General features: G+C 36.4%; 2 protein-coding genes across 3 annotated transcripts; both read right to left on the bottom strand.

The window, feature by feature from the left end:
* Window positions 1-1,784: 1,784 nt before the first annotated feature.
* On the bottom strand, window positions 1,785-3,678 carry LOC111788434 (uncharacterized). The gene has a single exon (XM_023668771.2). The coding sequence runs from the start codon at window positions 3,469-3,471 to the stop codon at window positions 2,056-2,058; it is 1,416 nt and encodes a 471-aa protein (XP_023524539.2). The 5' UTR covers window positions 3,472-3,678; the 3' UTR covers window positions 1,785-2,055.
* A 4,198-nt stretch (window positions 3,679-7,876) lies between these two features.
* On the bottom strand, window positions 7,877-17,343 carry LOC111788621 (diacylglycerol kinase 1). Of its 2 annotated transcripts, none has more exons than XM_023669022.2 (8): window positions 17,117-17,343; window positions 15,177-16,615; window positions 14,452-14,818; window positions 14,174-14,250; window positions 10,290-10,409; window positions 9,868-10,032; window positions 8,909-9,046; window positions 7,877-8,266 (listed from the first exon to the last, which is right to left on the bottom strand). In XM_023669022.2, exons 2-8 carry the CDS (start codon window positions 16,344-16,346, stop codon window positions 8,117-8,119), a joined length of 2,187 nt encoding a protein of 728 aa, XP_023524790.2. In that variant the 5' UTR covers window positions 16,347-16,615; window positions 17,117-17,343; the 3' UTR covers window positions 7,877-8,116. The 2 variants fall into 2 exon arrangements, with proteins under 2 accessions (XP_023524790.2, XP_086977615.1); XM_087121489.1 differs by having other exon boundaries at window positions 15,177-16,257.
* Between the last annotated feature and the right edge of the window lie 273 nt (window positions 17,344-17,616).

Below are 17,616 nucleotides of genomic sequence, written 5' to 3'. Positions count from 1 at the left end.
GTCCTCGTCCTCGGTTGGCCTGCATTAACTAAATCTGGAAAGAAAAGTTAAAAATAATTTTGATGAGTAATTAAATTACCCAGTAAGTAGCCAACTTTATCTTTCATGAATTCATAACTAATCTTTCCAGGTGTTTTTAAATTTTATTCGTCATTGACTCCTAGTTTCTCTTACTAGGGTCATCTATTCATTAATGAGGTATCTCAGCTACCTCCAGCTTAGGTTACTGACTCTCTTTTGATATGCTTATCTAGAATTTTCGTTCTCGTATGTAAGACTCGCTCTCGGTCAAATACGGCCCGTCTACTAATTTCTCTGGCGGCCTGTTTATCTCATATTCCAACGGTCAGGAGTACTCATGCTCCCTGACTTAGCACACAGCGCGTTGGCCAGGAACTCCGCGGGAATTAGTAGACTATCATACTCGTATAAATAAGTCATAGCTCAACAACCAATAAGCATATCCTAGAGTCATAACCTTTCCATTAACATGCATAATATACTCACAGTTACTGCATGCTTTCATACATGTATCATGTTCAACACATAAAACATTCTGACAATCATTTATATCATGCTTACATCACAGGCAAGCAGTCACAATATACAATAAACACTCAATATCACCAAAGCTCATCATAATATACTAAGCTCTTAATCAAGTAAACAACATACTCACATTTTGTAAAACAAGTTAAGAACTAGTTCAAAGATCGATATGCTACTTACCTGGTTTCGAATCCCTTTCTCTCTTGATTGTACATTTAATAGGGTATTTCAACACAATTCCTTCTAGTTAGACCTATATTTCACCGTTTTCAAAGTAAGTATAGGTCAATCTAGGTAGAACAGGTCAAAACAAATCGAACGGGACAAACCGGGAACCGAAATGATGCTTCCCGCGCTCTCACGCGCCCTCACATCATCGGTGTGTCTGTCCCACGCGCCAGGAGCACGCCCAGTCGCACACCCAGTCGCGGCGCTCACGCGCCTGCGTGTAGTGCACGTGCTTATTCTTCTTCCTTGCGTTTTCTGAGTTATTCCCTAATTGCTATTCTTCGTTTTTCTTTCTTTTTAAAGCCTAATCAAGGCCTAATACGCTTCCACACCCTCTACTAATCCATTCATCAATCCCACGCCTCCAGCCTACGCGTCCGTCGCCTCTCATCCCCCTTTACAGCAGCTGCTTGACGCAGCTGCTTCGATTTCATTTTATTTATTTATTTATTTATTTATTATTATTAAACACAACAAATAAATACAAAATACATATTATCATTATTTTAGGTTGTTACAGTTAGATATAAATTTGTACCCAAGATTAAAATAAATTTAGAAGTTTAAATAGAGATAATCTAAATATATATTTTTTGATTGGAGAGAATTAATAATAATAAATACAAAATGCAAATATATGTTGCATTTTTTATTATATATGATGTTCATGTGAGAGTTATATTTCCGTATTATAAATAAGTATAAGACGATAACAGCGACTATGTGATGTGGAAACTTTGGGTTGTTGCCGTTTATAAAATATAAAATTTAGTGTAGCTTTATTAATTTGGAACAAGATATTGAAAGGATTCTCTCTAGTGGGTGAGCTATTTCCTTCTCCCATCGAAGTGTGTGTGGATAGATATAGAAAATTCAAGAAAAAAGAAGGCACCCAAAATGGAGATGTGGGATATGACATTCAATGGCAACTCACTAAACCCCCATTTAAGCTCATATGATTCGACTTTTTTTTTTTTTTTCTTTTTGGCCTTTCAAAATCTTACAAATTCATGTAAATTTGGCCTCTTACAAACAAAATTGCACCTTCGATCCCAGGTAAACTTCATAATCCACATAATAAAAAGAAGAAAAACAACTGATAGATTCAGGTTTGTAGACTGTTGTTATCTCACAGATTATAACAAAACCGTCATATATTGATTCAGAAGACTATCACTTCGATTCCCAAATCCGGAAAGAATCAATGAATCATATAGAAAGGCAAAAGGGCTGTACTGTACAGTGCCCGAAGCCGCAAGCAACGAAGGTGGACCCTAATCAAATCAAACCCACTAATGGCGGCTCGTGCGATTGGCTCCCACCGACCCACCATGGCTCGATTGTGCTCAAATGGTTGCTGCTGCCCTCTTCGTCGATTGGCGCTGGGAGGTTCAGATCCAGGTAGTCTCTCAACTCCGGCTCTGGGTTTCGAATCGGTGTGGTTTGTTGTGGCATTTTGTTTCTGGGTTCCGACCCACTTATCAAATGGGACCTCTTATGGCCGCCTAAAGCTTGGCCTGAACTAAAGATTCTGAAGCAAATTGAACATTGATGATGCTTTCTGTTCTTTTTCTCATACCCCATATGAATCTCTGGTTCCTGCTGATTTTCCATTTCATAAACTGTGGCTCTGGGCTTACTTTCAAAAGTTGGGTCGATTGAAATTTCTGTTTCGATGCTGTTTTCACTGCTTTCTGTCTTCGATGAAGCTAAGCATCCTTTGGCTTTCTTGTGGCTGGCTCTATGCCCACCAAGTGCTTGATATGAGTGAAACACCTTATGGCAAGAATTACACTGAAATTTGCTTCTCTTTACTCTGCTTTTGTAGCCTTCTGAGTTTAGTTCATTAGGTGATGATCTTTTAAACGAATTTGACCTTAATTCCCCATTAGAAAGCTCCTGAAGCTTCCTCTGATCTGAATTGAACCTACTTGACATGAACTGAGGTGGGTTCAACTCGGTTTGATTGTTAGAACTTGACCCATATTTTTCATTGTTCTTGTTCATCTTCACAATATAAGCACTGAATTCTGAGTTTGTTCTTTCAAATTTGAGATACCCAGAATCCATTCTGCTATGGAATTCTTTGAGTTTCACCATCTTACTTCCCATACATACAGAAGGAATTGCTTGAACAACTTTGGGGAAGTGAGTTTTTGGGAGCAAAGACTCAGCGGTGGTTGAATAAAACCCACCAACGTCTCTAGAAAGCATCATTAAACACAAAGCCACCTCTTCTTGTTCTTGATCATTGTGATCAGAAACGGATGAAGAATCAGTTTCAGCAGCCATGTACCTTGTTTTCCTCCTAGATGTATTACCATGATCATCATCTGAGTGGCCCTCAAACTCCAAATTACTAGACACTCTCTCAGTTTCTATGGAGTGGCATTTCATGTGCCCAAACAGGGCCTTCCATGACTGAAAGCTCTTACCACATTCTCTGCAAAACCTGTCCTCAGCACTGAATTCAGCAAGCCTGCAAGTCTTTTTGGGATTCTTTCTTAGACTATAACCATCAGAAACGCCACCTCCTAGAAACTTATCCACCAGTTTCATTTTCTTAAGATTCTCACCAGTTTCAGCTTGACTTTCGATCAAATGGGACCTCATGTGACCTCCCAAAGATCTCCCACAAGGGAAGCTCCTGTTGCATAACTTGCACAAGTGTTTGAACTCTCGATCACCCTCCATAAACAAGAACTAGAATTGAAGGAAGGAAGAAGCAGAAAGAGATCCAAAATCCAACCAAAACTCAGAAATAGAAAGAAAACAAAGAAGAACAAGACGACCCAGATGAAATAATCAAAGTGGGGAGCTCAAATTTAGTGAGTAAAGTAGTAAACTCCAGCTTGATCTTATCTTTTGTGTGATCTGATGACACAAAACCCATCTCAGATTTGATGAATTCTAGTCATGGAGAAAGAAGAGGATCTGATGCACAAAAAGTGGAAAAGGAATGCTTCTGTTGGGCAGTTGAAAGTTTTAAGGGATGAAAAATAAAAGAGAGAAAAATGTTCGAAGTTTGCGGAGGTGCTGCTACCTTTATTGCTAATGATGGCGATGAACAACGAAGAAAGTAAGCTAAGGTTAGGCATGGCTATGTTGAGAGGAGAAATCCATGCAAGAAACCAAAGCTAAAGAGAAGGGTAAATAAGAAGAAAGCAAACTCAAAGTCACCCACAAATCCAATGCCCCCACCCCAACCTTTGTCCTGCTTATAAGCCAATTGCTTCTATTGTTGTGTCTCTGTGTGGGCCTGTTCTTCATCATTTTTGGACTTATCTCTTCCTCTTTTTGTACCAAAATCACTGATCTCTAATGGACCAGTTTAATATTGTTTCACAGTACGCCATTCTATCAATGTTGATTACATATCTTTACTTGGGTTTGATGGATAAGACTATTGTCAACTTGTATGCTTCAACTTGGGTCATCCGTTACGTATTGTGGATCGATTTTATCTCATTCATGTCGTAAGCTGATATGAGTTGCACCATTTTTGTTTCACATGGAGTAAATCTAACCTCCTCTGGGCGTGTGTATTAATTAGTTAAACTATGCTGGTGAGGTACATGCAAGCTGACTCGAACATGAATCTTATTTGTTCGTATGATTTAATCATAAACAACATAGACTAGAAAGTGATACATCCATGCCTGTTGAGTTTTGTTGGACCAGTTTTTCAATTTCTGTGGGCTGAATAATCAATGTTTGCTTAGGGAACTTGAAGATGCAATATCACAAGATTGAACATGGAAAGCACCTTGCCTTTTGGGATGCAAAGTGCCCATCTTTCTCTCTCTTCTAAATGTACTAATTCTCTCTCCAATTAATCCTAATTTCTACACTAAAATATCATCTAATTAGATCTTATAATTAATTTGTTATTAACATTTTTAAAAAAAAAAAAATACTATAAGGACTCAGGCTCAAGATTAAGCACTTGTGTGCCTCGACATTTCTTTGTATTTCCTGCGACATGATCACGTTGTTTACTCCTCGTTTTTAACTTCGCAGACTAACATGAGTCATTCTAACATGTTTTGTCCTCACTCATGCATTTTAGAAAAATTCTCGAGATGACTATGATTGAACCATCAAAAGAAATGTGCAAATAGTAATTTTTAATTCTTTTGAGCTTTTCTTAGTCATCTTATCCTCGGGATCACTATTATTTGGATGTGGTTCTAATTCATTGATGTATAATTCATTTATTTGGTCACATATTAGTATTTTTTAAAAAGTAAATTTTAGAAATATATTCACATGGAAAATTATTGTTCTTATTTAAATAATTTCAATAAAAATTAATTCTTAAGGATTAATTTAAAATTTATTACCAAAACTAAAATGAAATGGAGACGTTTGAACTATGTTAAAAAATTATTTTAGAGATTATAAAACAAATGTATAAATTTTAATTTTAAAATTCATATTGGGTTAGCAAGTCTTTTTTCTCTTTTCCATTTTCGAGTTTAACTCATGGGTGTATACGAGTTGACTCGAGTTGAGCGGTAGAATTCTTTTTTCAATTTGTTGGAATGTTAATCTGAACAACTTGGATAGAATTCATAATTCAACCTACTTCACAGTTGGGTTGTCGTGGAATATAAACTCTATTTGGGTTGTTTGGGTCACCAACCCAACCAACTTAGGTTGAGTTGAGCTGGGTTGTCGAGTTTTTTTTTTTTTTTTTTTTATAATTATTTTTAAAAAAATTCTTACCTATCTTCGATGCATATTAATCTCATGAATATCAAACATTTACAAGTCACAATGCATCATGATTACAAATTACAAAGTCAAATATTCTTAATTTTCATAATAATATTAAAAGTAGGATAAGATTGAATGGGGTTTTAACCCTATTTTTGGGTTGGTCGAATGGATCTCATTGACCCAATAAAAAATGTCAACCCATAAATTAATCCAAAATTTTTCAATTTTTCTATTTTTCAAAAATTATATATATATATATATATATATATATATATATGATTATATTATTATTATTATTTTTTAGAGGGTTGACTTTAGAGTAAATGAAATTGGGTTTCAAAAGTGATACTCATCAAAGTGGCAACTATTGTATTGATATACTGTGGACTGGCACTTCCATCCTTATCTTTATTATAAACATCAATATATACTTAGATGAGATCCGCAATGGACGAAAGCCTGACGGAGCAATGCCGCGTGGAGGTAGAAGGTCTACGGATCGTAAACTTCTTTTCCCGCTCTCAACTTTCGCTTTATGCTTTCATAACTCGCTCGTTTTTCTTTACAAGTCAACGATATTAAAAATTTGAGTAAAGGTTAAATATTCTTGCTCCCACTTACTATTTGAGTTTAAAAAAAAAAAAAAAATCATTCTAGGCTTTCCCTCGAGGTTTTAAAACATATATGTTACTAACAGATCTCGTCTTCTTTGAACTTTTCTTTTTAGGCTTCCCCCTCAAGGTTTTAAAACGTATATGTTAGGGAGAGGTTTTCACACCCTTGTAAAGGATGTTTTGTTCTCCTCTCCAACCAACGTGGCATCTCACATTTTATGTTTTTATCTCCATATTTGTTGCGAATGGAGTTTAAATTAAATCATACGAGTCTATTCATGGCTGCAAATGGGTTCCTCAAAATCAACTGCACAAAGATGTATGGTATTTGAAGTAAAGTTCCATAGGGAGAGGAACAAAATAGCATTATTCAAAGCTCTTTAGAGTAGTTGTAATTATAATGCTAAGAAATATGGAGCCATTTTGAGCATAGTTTAGTGAAAGAAAAGGAATATGGAACCATATTCAACTCATAAACTTTACCATTTCTTAGTCTAATTAACAACTCAATGGAGCATCTAAAATCAAATCATATTCAATTTCTTCAACCATGTAATTGATGGATGAAAACTTAGCACAGTGTGTGTGAGAAGAACATGAATATGAATCCCATTTCCACTTGGAAACTGAGCCAAACCACTAAATTAGTGGCTAATTAGGCACACAATCCTTGAAACTTCACTGCTTTCAACCCTATCTTTACTTATCTATGTTTGATTGGACAGAGCAGATTTGTTTGGAGAGAAAAGCTCCCACAGACTGTTATCATGAAGATTTTGAGTACAAATCTTAGAGTTGGATCAGTTTCTACAAGGACAAATTCTAAATAATGAGCAAAGGGTAGCAGTTTTTTGGTGGTGTTGCTGAAAGTTCAATGTTAAAGCAAGCTTTTTAAGCTGATTGTATGAGTTTGATAGCAATTGTGGGGAGTTTGATCAATTTGTTCCAATGCGGAAGACATGCAAGTAACTTGGTTAGAAAAGGAAATGTTCAAACCAGACAAACCAGTTTTCAAACCAAACCAAAAATTAAACTCAATTGGATCCTAAACCAAATCAGAAATTTAAACCAACTAAGATGACTGAACGGGAAGAACATCGATTACAAACTCAAATGCACTTGCCTCAGGTAGAATGCACCATCAAAAAGTGACCATAGAGGTGTACTGATTGAGTTAATGATCCGAACAATTAGTTAGAGTTTATAGCCCGACCCAACACGACCCTTTATTTTTTAGTTAGATTGGATTAAAAAAAAATTATACTTATCTACAATGCATGTTACATTAATAACTAAAATTTCGTAAAGTTCAAATATTATCAAACATTCACAAGTTACGACGCACTAGTTCTAATATTTAGGTTGTAACACTATTTTTAGGTTGTGATCAATGTCAACTTGCAAACCGACTCAAATTTACTCAAATTTTCGATTTTTCAAACATTCAATTCAACCCAAATCGAAATAAATAACTAACTCAAATCAATATTTCATGATCTGGGTTGAATAGTTCAGACTGGTTGAGTTCTCGAATTATTAGAACACCCCTAAAGTTTTCGTAGTTAGATTTGGAGATTTTAAAAATTAGAGTTTTTCTACTCTAATACCAACTTGAATCTAAAAACAAAGTCCTATACCGATATAAACAGTAAATATACACAACACAATGCAAAACATATAAAGGAAATACAACATATTGATCAATCTTGACCATGTGGGGTGGAAATAATTCGGAAGGGCAAAGAAAAACTTGATAATGAGCATACAAGGAAACTCTATGCATATCAATATATTGATATAACAGATATCGTTGATATACAATCATGCCTCAGCTATAACCCATCATGGGAAAACATAATGGAAAAACAAAACAAAACAAAAGAATAGCCACAAGATCTTCCCTCCACCTCTATGGAGAGATGTGAAGGGTGGCATAAAAAGCTAAAAATATATGATTCGTACTCAAAGCCCTGATCATAACAGGAATGACTAAAAACAAACTTTCAAGTTAGCCTTATTGCCATTTCTTGGAGGAGTACTCGCTTTTGTGAAGTATTAATTACATTATTAGATTCAGCACTCTCCAGAACATCAGTCATTATTGCAGCTGCGTGGCCCAGAGGCTCCTCAATTGCCTTTTTCAACATGAAGGCCTACATGCCAAAATTTAAAATACGCATGAAATTCTCTTACATGGACGGCTGCATGCATAACTTATCTGGGCACGTTTCATACACATTATTTTAAGGAGATGTTTTTACCTGAATTGTGAATATTATTATGGAGCTTGAAGACAGTACTTTGAAGCAAATTAAACAAGTATTAGATCATGGTGCTAAACCTAAATTGTAAATGAAAATTTTGAGAACAAGCCTCTGCTCACAACATAAACAGATCATCAACATAGGTAGATTAAGAAAACCGGTATATCCACCAAAAGCCAATTCGGTGAAATCAAATGTTTGAAAGTGACTAGGCTTAATATATTTCAGATTCTCGGGAGAAGCATAACAATAAATGCTCCACAATTTCTAACTGTTTTTACATGTCTTCTATTCTATTCACAACACGTCATGGATTGCAATTCAAGAAACGTCATGTGCTACTTGTATTAACAATAAAAATAATATCATGCATGACTGTTTTTTTTATCACAAAATAACATCATGCATAATTTTGTTCTTAAATCACAGGGAGAAAATGAGGTTTTTCATGTGACTGTGCACAAGTAACTGGCTCGTAATAAAGATCTTTTTCAATGAAGAGAGATGAAAAGAGAGTAATAAGAGGAAGACCTGTCCATGGTGGGATATGACTAGAGTACACGGGTTCTGAAACCAAGGCTCTCCATCAATTTGAACAGGCAATGCCGCACACAATTGTATCTTAATCGACTTGCCCTGTGCAAGTCTTCTAGCTCGTGAAAGACCCACCTGTTTCATATAAACAAGGAAGTTGCAACACAACTCTTAAGGATGACCCTTGTCCCTTGACCCAACTCCACGGCAACTCAGAATTGTCCCTTTACGACTAAATATGAGATCCGTAACATGTGATCTAGGATTGATACATGACCTAACACTAAGAAGATTTGCATGATTTAACCATCCATTTTCCTAGGTCCCAAATTAACAATTTTCTCCTTTTAACTATGTTATATCAATTTTGTAACAATTTGGTCCTTATACTTCAAATTTGTAATGATTTAATGAAATTTCTTTAATAGGTAGACTAGAGTGTTTTTAAACTATAAAAAAAAAAACTAAATTGTTACAAAACAATAATTAAAATTGACATTTAATTTGATGGAATTTTTCATATTGGGACTAAATGGTTACATACTCAAGTCCAGAAAGTACCAGAACTAAATGGTTCATTGCATACTAAAGTTTGGGACTTTTGTTTTTTAACCTTAGTTCTATTAAGTCTAATAGAAGTCAAGAAGTTACATGGCTACTGACTTTCAGCTTCGAGCTTAAAACTGAAGCATGCAAATCCCAGCCTAATGATTTTTATTTAGAATTAAACAATAAAACTACAAAACCCACCCATAATTAAAAACCCACTAAAGTCTTAAAGCTAACCCATTAGAGAGCATAGCAGCAAAAAACATGAGAAGGCATCATTACACGTGAAGGCTGGAAATAGATTCATCCTACTTAGATCCACCAAATTTGAACTGATATTTTTAGCAAACGGCATGATAAGATGTGGGGAATCGGGAACAGAACAATTGATTTGAATTACTGTGTACCTGTAGCTTCCCGAGGTGCCAGGTTCCAGATATGCTGACAACCTCCAGTTCTTTATCATGCATGGACTGCGGATCAAAATTATCAGAAGTTTCATCCTCATTATGCCAAAGATCCACACCGCCCATGTAGCTTCCAATGTTCGTAACAAGCACACCTTCTGCATCCTGTAGATATTCAAACTAAAGGTTCGATCAATCGACTCAATTAAATGAAAGTTCAGGACTAGATCATCATATACAGAAAAGTATGTATTAATACGTGTGAACGAAAAATCTCCAACCACTAAACCATTAGAAGAATTCACACTCATACATAAAATGTTTCATCATGCTACTGAACATTAGCCCACAACTTTTAGTAATGAATACAGTTACAATTAAGTAATGTTTCAGAACCAATGACTTCAAAGTTAAGTTATTACCTCAGGAACCTCTACCTCTACACCATCCACTTCCACCCGAACTTGCCATGGAATATCTGCAAATGACCTATCCATTATGCTCCTGGCTCCTTCTCTTGCATATAGAACTTTGTTCATAAACTGCAGTCATGTTAATAGATTCAGCTAAGTGATATGAACTACTCAAATAGCCTAAGATCAAATACACCAAAGAAGCAACAACTAGCAAAACCTTCTGCAAATGTAGACAAATACAGAACCATAAAGATAAAAGTTTCATTTCAATAAAAAGAAATGATAAAGTTTAATGCATACGAGCTGATTATCATTTTGCAACCTGCACAAAACTGACTTAACCTCATTGAGAAAGCGTGCAAGCATGGGCAAGCCAACCACTAAAAAATACACGGGCAAAGTTATTGTGCTCAGAAGATATCTGTTTATGGGCATCATTTAAGAATTGGTAAAATAAATGAACAGACGTCATTTATAAAAGGAAAAAGGTATAATGCAACAGAAAGAAAAATATTGAGAATCGATTATATCTCTAACAGAAGTGGTCATCTTATTCAATACATAAGTTACATAGAGTAGTATTAACAAGTGTGTATTAGATCATTGATGAATTTGCTAAAAAGTAGTGCACTTGAAGACGGGGAAGAAAAATATCAGAACTAGATTAATATGCACACAACTGAGCTATAGAATTATCCGAACAAAATCATTATTGTTGGAGCAACGTAAAATTTTATGGAAAGGGGGACAGAATTCTCTCAACACTCAAATCTTTCCTTTTCTGGAGGAAGAGATGTTTTCACTTCTTAAGTTGAGTTATTTTGGAATCTCTACATAGTGTCCTTATATAGGCATTTTGAAACATCCTCCATGATCATTTATGTACCAAATATTAAATAATAAATTTACCTAATACATATACTAATCATGTCATGAATCTAATACATGTATAAACTAATAAATCCCACTCTAAAATGTATCCAATAAACTTCATTTTTTAAATCTGTCCATGTGCACCCATTTAGTTATTGATGAATTAAGTTTACTTATCAACACCCCTCCTTAAACTTAATTCTCCTCCATTCTTCATGCTGAGTAGACGTCTTATCTTCACCATAGTCTATCCCTGCCTTTTGTTGATACCCCTTTGCATCGAGTCTCGCCTGGTAGCGCTCTATTCTACTTTGAGCATTCATCTTTTTCTTATATACCCACTTTACTTCAATGAGTTGATTTCCTTTTGGCAATTCAACCAACTGATTTCGCTTGATAGCTATTATTTCTTCATCCATGACTACTTTCTTCTCATCTTGTATAGCTTCTTCAAAAGTGACTTATTTAGCATCTGTTAAAAAACAAATTAAATATACTTCACTTGTCGAGTCATGCAAATCTTCCATAGTGCACATCCTCAGATGTCTAGGCTCGTCCTCGTCAATGAATTTGATGGAGTATTAGTTGGCACAAATGATTCTTTTTCTCCAACTCTCAGTGGATTTTTCCCAATCCCATGAACTAGACTCGTTCACCTTCATATCTTAACTGACCATCACCTTCATCTCTATTGGATCAAACATCTTATAGCCTTTAGTATTCTTCGTACAATATTCCGCCTCCTTCGAAAATGAAATCCATGCTTGCTTGCCGAGTAAATCACCTTCGCAAAACTTAGTAGTATAATCCATATTCGGTAGTCCATGCACCATCGCCAACTCCTTCAGGCTGCCAAAATGGAGATGACCAAACCTCTGATGCCATAATGACGACTTATCCTCTATGTCGACTTGTAGACACTTCTCCCGTCCGTTACACAAATTTAGGTTGTACATGCAATTTTTTATCATTTCGACTTCAGCTTCCAAACGCCTTTCACTATCCTTCAATTGTAGCAACCAAACTTTCATGGATATTGCGTATCCCTTCTCCATGAGTTGCCCCAATCTTAAAATGTTGCCCCAATCTTAAAATGTTGCCCCAATCTTAAAATGTTGCTTTTCAGATCAGATACGTAATACACATCCTCGATTGAACATTCCGCATCATTTGCTTGTAAATAAAATATTGTGTCTTTGCCTTTAACGTGAATCTTTGATGCATCTTCGAACGATACATGTCCACTTTTAACTTCTCGCATCTCTTTGAGGAAGTGTTTGTACCCACACATGTGGTTGCTAGCCCCAGTATCAAGATACCATGTTGTGTTATCGTCACAAGCAACATTTTTATAAGCAACATTCTTCAGCCCTTTTCTCAGCATTACACTCATTTGCGTAGTGTCCATATTTCCCACAATTATAGGACGGGATTTGATTTGCACTCTTTTGCATAGTGCCCATGCTTGTAGCACTCGACACTCAAATTATTTGTCTGGCTATTCTTCCACGACCACGTCCCCTACCTAGATATTTTTGTTGGCTCGACTGCCCCTTCTTCTCACAGAATTCACCTCGACTGCAGCCTCCAAAACCACGACCGTTGTTTCGACCTCCACTGCCCCGAGAGTTTTGTGTAAAGCACCTTTTCGTCTTTGATGGTCGCCTTGGCATGTTACGCTTCCTCCGGTGACTCATTCTTCCTCTTCTTGCGTTGCTCGTGTGCCTCTAGCGTTCTAGCAAGATCATCAACAATTAGATCTTCTATATCCTTCGACTCCTCAATGGCGCACACAACATTTTTGAATTTGTCGGTTAATGACCACAAAATTTTCTCCACAACCCGCGACTCCTTGAGAGTTTCACCATTGCTCTTGAGTTGATTCACCACAGTTTGTACATGTGTGATGTAGTTAGATATGCCTTCCCAACTCCTTCATCTTCATCACCTCTAATTCACTACGTAGTGTTGGGAGTCATACTTGCTTTACTCGATAAACTCCCTAGAAACTTTTTCCAACGTGTCCCATGCCTTTTTGGATGTTGTTGCACTTGCTATCTTCTCAAAATAGGACTCATAAACCACTTGGAATAATAGGTACAACACAGTCTTATCCTTCATCCGTACTTGTTTTTGCGTCATAATATCATTTACTGTCATGTTTTTTATTTGCTCCGATTCAATGTAACTGCCCACAACCACGTCCCACACATCTTGAGCTCTGAGCAAGACTCAAATCTGAATGTTCCAGTTGTTGTAATTTGATTTCAGCAGACGTGGTAGCAGTACACCACCCAGTGACATCTTCCTAAAATTTGACATTGTCAATTCTAATACCACTCTGTTGGAGCAACTTAAAATTTTATGGAATGGGGGGCAGAATTCTCTCCACACTAAACCTGTCTTTTCTGGAGGAAGAGATGATTTCACTTCTTAAGTCGAGTTGTTTTGAAATCTCTACAGTGTCCTTTTATAGGCCTTTTAGAACATCCTCTACAGCCATTCATGTACCAAACATTAAATAATGTATCTACCTAATACATGTACTAATCATTAGGATGATTTATAAATAATCTAATACAGGTATAATCTAATGAATCTAACTCTAAAATGTATCCAATCAACTTCAATTTTAAAATCTGTCTATGAGCACCATTTAATAAATGATGAATTAAGTTTACTTATCAATTATCAGACAAGTAAATCCTCTCAGGCTCAATAAAATGACCACCCTCCATTTTAGCTTTGTTTCTTGGCAACATAAAAATAAATGCTCATAAAAATTTCCACATTCTGGCACAAAAGAAGTAGGACACAAGTCTAATGTCCAAAATTTAATGATGCAAGATATAGAACGCAAAAAAGCAAACTGCCTTTGCTCTCTCAAAAAACTAACGTACACTTTGAAAAGTTGTAATAGTAGCCATGCATGATTGCAGTTATGGTCAGCATGACCTTATGTAATGGATTGTTTTCGAGGAGTCAAAGTTATCTGTCAAGCCTACAATTTTCATCACCTGGTTATAAAATTTTTCTGGATTTTCCTCCCGCAAATTATGTATGTCAAGGGCAACCTTCGCATCACATCCAATTCCTGCATTTGGGGACAAATTGGTAATAATGAAGTAAAAAATAAGTAAATGAAAGAAATTAGGGAAAAACACAGATGTGTGTGTTCCATTGGAGAACCCTGATGATGAGACATACAATTCAGATGTGCCCTAAAGTTGGTCTGAATGCAATCAATTATCCTAATTACAAAAAAAGGAATTACCAGTAAAACTTATTCATATACCAAGATAATTATTCATAAATTGTGGAGCTTTGAGCTGCTTTCCATGTTGATCCACTATTGCCACCTTCCAACGGTCAAGAACGGTCACTGCAGCATTTTCTACATGATGCAAGACCGTACAAAGACCTCCCTGTCTCTCCACTGAGCCCAAACCACCACCCCAGTTTAATACTCTAGCGAGATCATTTCCTGTTCCAGCAGGAAGAATAGCAACTGGGGGAGGTGAAACAAAATTTTGTTTGTCTATACAATCTAGAACCCAACCAACAGTTCCATCGCCCCCACATACAAGAATCTTGAAGTGTGGCACCTTTCGGAATAAACAAAGACCAGATGCAGGCCCTTGTTCAGAACTCAACTCAAAAACCTGAAATATTAGCATACAGTCCATGACCATTAAACTCATGAACATCATTAACACTTGCAACGAAAATAGAATTCGCAAGAGATTTAAGTTGCCCTACACATTTAAAACATTTTTTCTTTCTCATAATAAAGATTTTGATAGACCAAGATATATATATATGCTCCAAGTTTCCACCAAATGCCATAAAGAAATAGAAGTTGTGTATAAGCTACACACAAAGCATGCCATCTACCACATTTATCACCAGGGACCAAACTAAGAGCACAGAGTAGTTTGAACAAATTATTCTAGGCTATAGTATACAACAGTCTACTTCTAAGTTAAAGCCTCCTATAATAGAGTGGTGAAAAAGCGATACCTGGACAGGATTCAAAAGAATGTTTAACCGTTGTTTGAGAGAATCTCCACGACGGGCTCCACTTTTCTTGTTTATAAGTACTAGCAAGGGACGTGAATCTGGAGGAAACTCAATCACCTCGTATCTCAGGTTCATTCCTACTATATGGGATACATCTTTCTGATTGAATGAAGAATATTTTTTCATGTTTGGATTTGAAACATTTTTGTCATCTATATAACCATTTTGATGCTGAACCTCTGAAGTTCTGCTACCATTACAGTTTCTTTCAGTTCCATTATAACCATTAGCCGTGTGATGAGAATCAGCTGTGCTTTCAGTAGACAGACCACAAGTACTACCACTTGTTCCTGTATAAACAGATGATTTACGTCCATGTTTGTTCTTCTTCCCCTGACTCCTTATACTTGCACGCACCGAGGATGCAATCTCATTTGCTCCGTGGGTGATGGAACTCAAAAATCCACCAGAGGACGTCCTAATCGACTCCTTGACATAAAGTGGTGACAGAATCAACCTTCTAAATGAACCTAAGTCACAAATATCACCTGTTTCATTACACATACTACTATGGCAATCGACATGCACTAGACGTTGGCACCATAAGCAACACCATATTGGAGAACCACCAAGAAAAGACCCACTACATGGTTCTTCACAGTAACTGCAGAAAGAGGCTTCATCAGATTGATCAGTAATCTCAGTCCACCTAACAGCCCATTGGTGCATCACATGCTCAAAGCCGATCATAGATACACACTTGCAATCCTTTTGAGCACTGGAAGAACAGTTTAGGTGAGCTGCAGCACCACAAATGTTGCAACGGTGAATAAAACTATCTGAAGCGACCGTAGGACCAAGAGTCTGTGAAGGGGACACAAACTTTAAGCATGCACAACAACTCAAATTCTTTCCACGAGATACAGATTCAAGAATCCAGTAGTGTGCAGCTACAGGAACTTTATTAGCTTTCTTTGGGTCTCTCTTCGACCTGGCTATAGCTTTCATCCAACTCAAATTGATATTTCTTTGCCATAGAAAGGCTGTAAGGGCTACGGTAAAAATTCCAATGATGGCAGCACTAAGGCAAGAAATAACAAAAATACGATCAGTTGGGTTCTTGCTGTTCCAACTAGGGAACAACAATCCAATTTCCCAGACCTCATCCATCCTTTTGGTCACGGATATGAAAAGAAAACCATCTAATGGCTGAAACAAGAAATTTAGCTCAAGACAAATGACAGCTTCTTACCGCCCAAATGTAATCCAAATCAAATGATTAACCAAATTTTAATAATTTAGCCAACTTGGTAATGACATTACCAATTTATAGGTGGTAACTCACTATAAAATCTTTTCACATCTCAATATCACAGATGTAAACCCCCACCACATTTCCAAGGAATCAAATAAAATATTGATAGACAATCGCATACCACCTGAAAACGTGAAAGATAAACGTAAAAAAATGAAACCTCGAAAGTATGAACAGCACCATCAGAAGCAATGAAAAACAAATAGCTATCCTCTAAAGTTGAAAGTCAAGTGTAATCCTATGAAGATAACGGATACGAAGATCATATTAATGCTGCAGGTTTTGGATTAAGGAGAACAGGACATAGATTCAACAAGATTTACAAAGGTTACCTCGATAACGGAATATATAAAGTATAACCAAAAGAACACCCCAACAGAGATCGATACAACATTTTGACATAATTGAGAGATTACTAGACCAGAAATCCAATGAGACGCTTAGCAGCTAAGAATCGTAGCAAAAAAAAAAAAAAAGGCAATAGCACAAACTATTCAAGTTCATGGCTCACTAATCGCGTTATAATGCTCATCTCAAAAGAAGTACAAACCAAATTCATTTCATAAACAAGACGCAAAATCACGAAAAGCGGTGAAAATGGGCAACAGGATGAATTTAAACTTACTGAAAACAATGAATGAACAACAGGATCAAATGGCCCGATCACAGGAAAACCTAACTCGATCTTCGAATAATACAAACGCGCTATTCCTTCAATGTTAGGAATCGTATCAAGTCCCAAATCCGAAGCTTTCGATGTCGGGAGAAAGGTTCGGATTTGAGAATTTTCAGATGGAGGTCTCGTGTTCTATCACCTTTCCTCCTTTGTTTTTCTGTTTTTGTTTTAGTTTTAGTTTTTTTTTTTTTTAACCATTAATTTTCCAAATCAAATAAATTTTAGAATCTTTCTTATTTTTAATTCCCGGTTTATAAAATTAAGATTCCAACCAAAAAGAATCTTCTATATTGGCAGATAGCCACTGGGCCCCACAGGTACCTTAGACGTGGCACATTTACCTACGGACATGTGGATTTCACGTGGGGCTAATCTCTGTGCGAATTCCGCGGTGACTCGGCGGGCAAATTCCTGATTGTTTGGGATAACTACTCACAAACTTCCAAAAA

Source organism: Cucurbita pepo, chromosome 2, assembly GCF_057944985.1.
Source record: "Cucurbita pepo subsp. pepo isolate OVF chromosome 2, ASM5794498v1, whole genome shotgun sequence".
NCBI classification, from domain to species: domain Eukaryota; kingdom Viridiplantae; phylum Streptophyta; class Magnoliopsida; order Cucurbitales; family Cucurbitaceae; genus Cucurbita; species Cucurbita pepo.
This window is presented reverse-complemented; position numbering and strand designations above follow the sequence as displayed.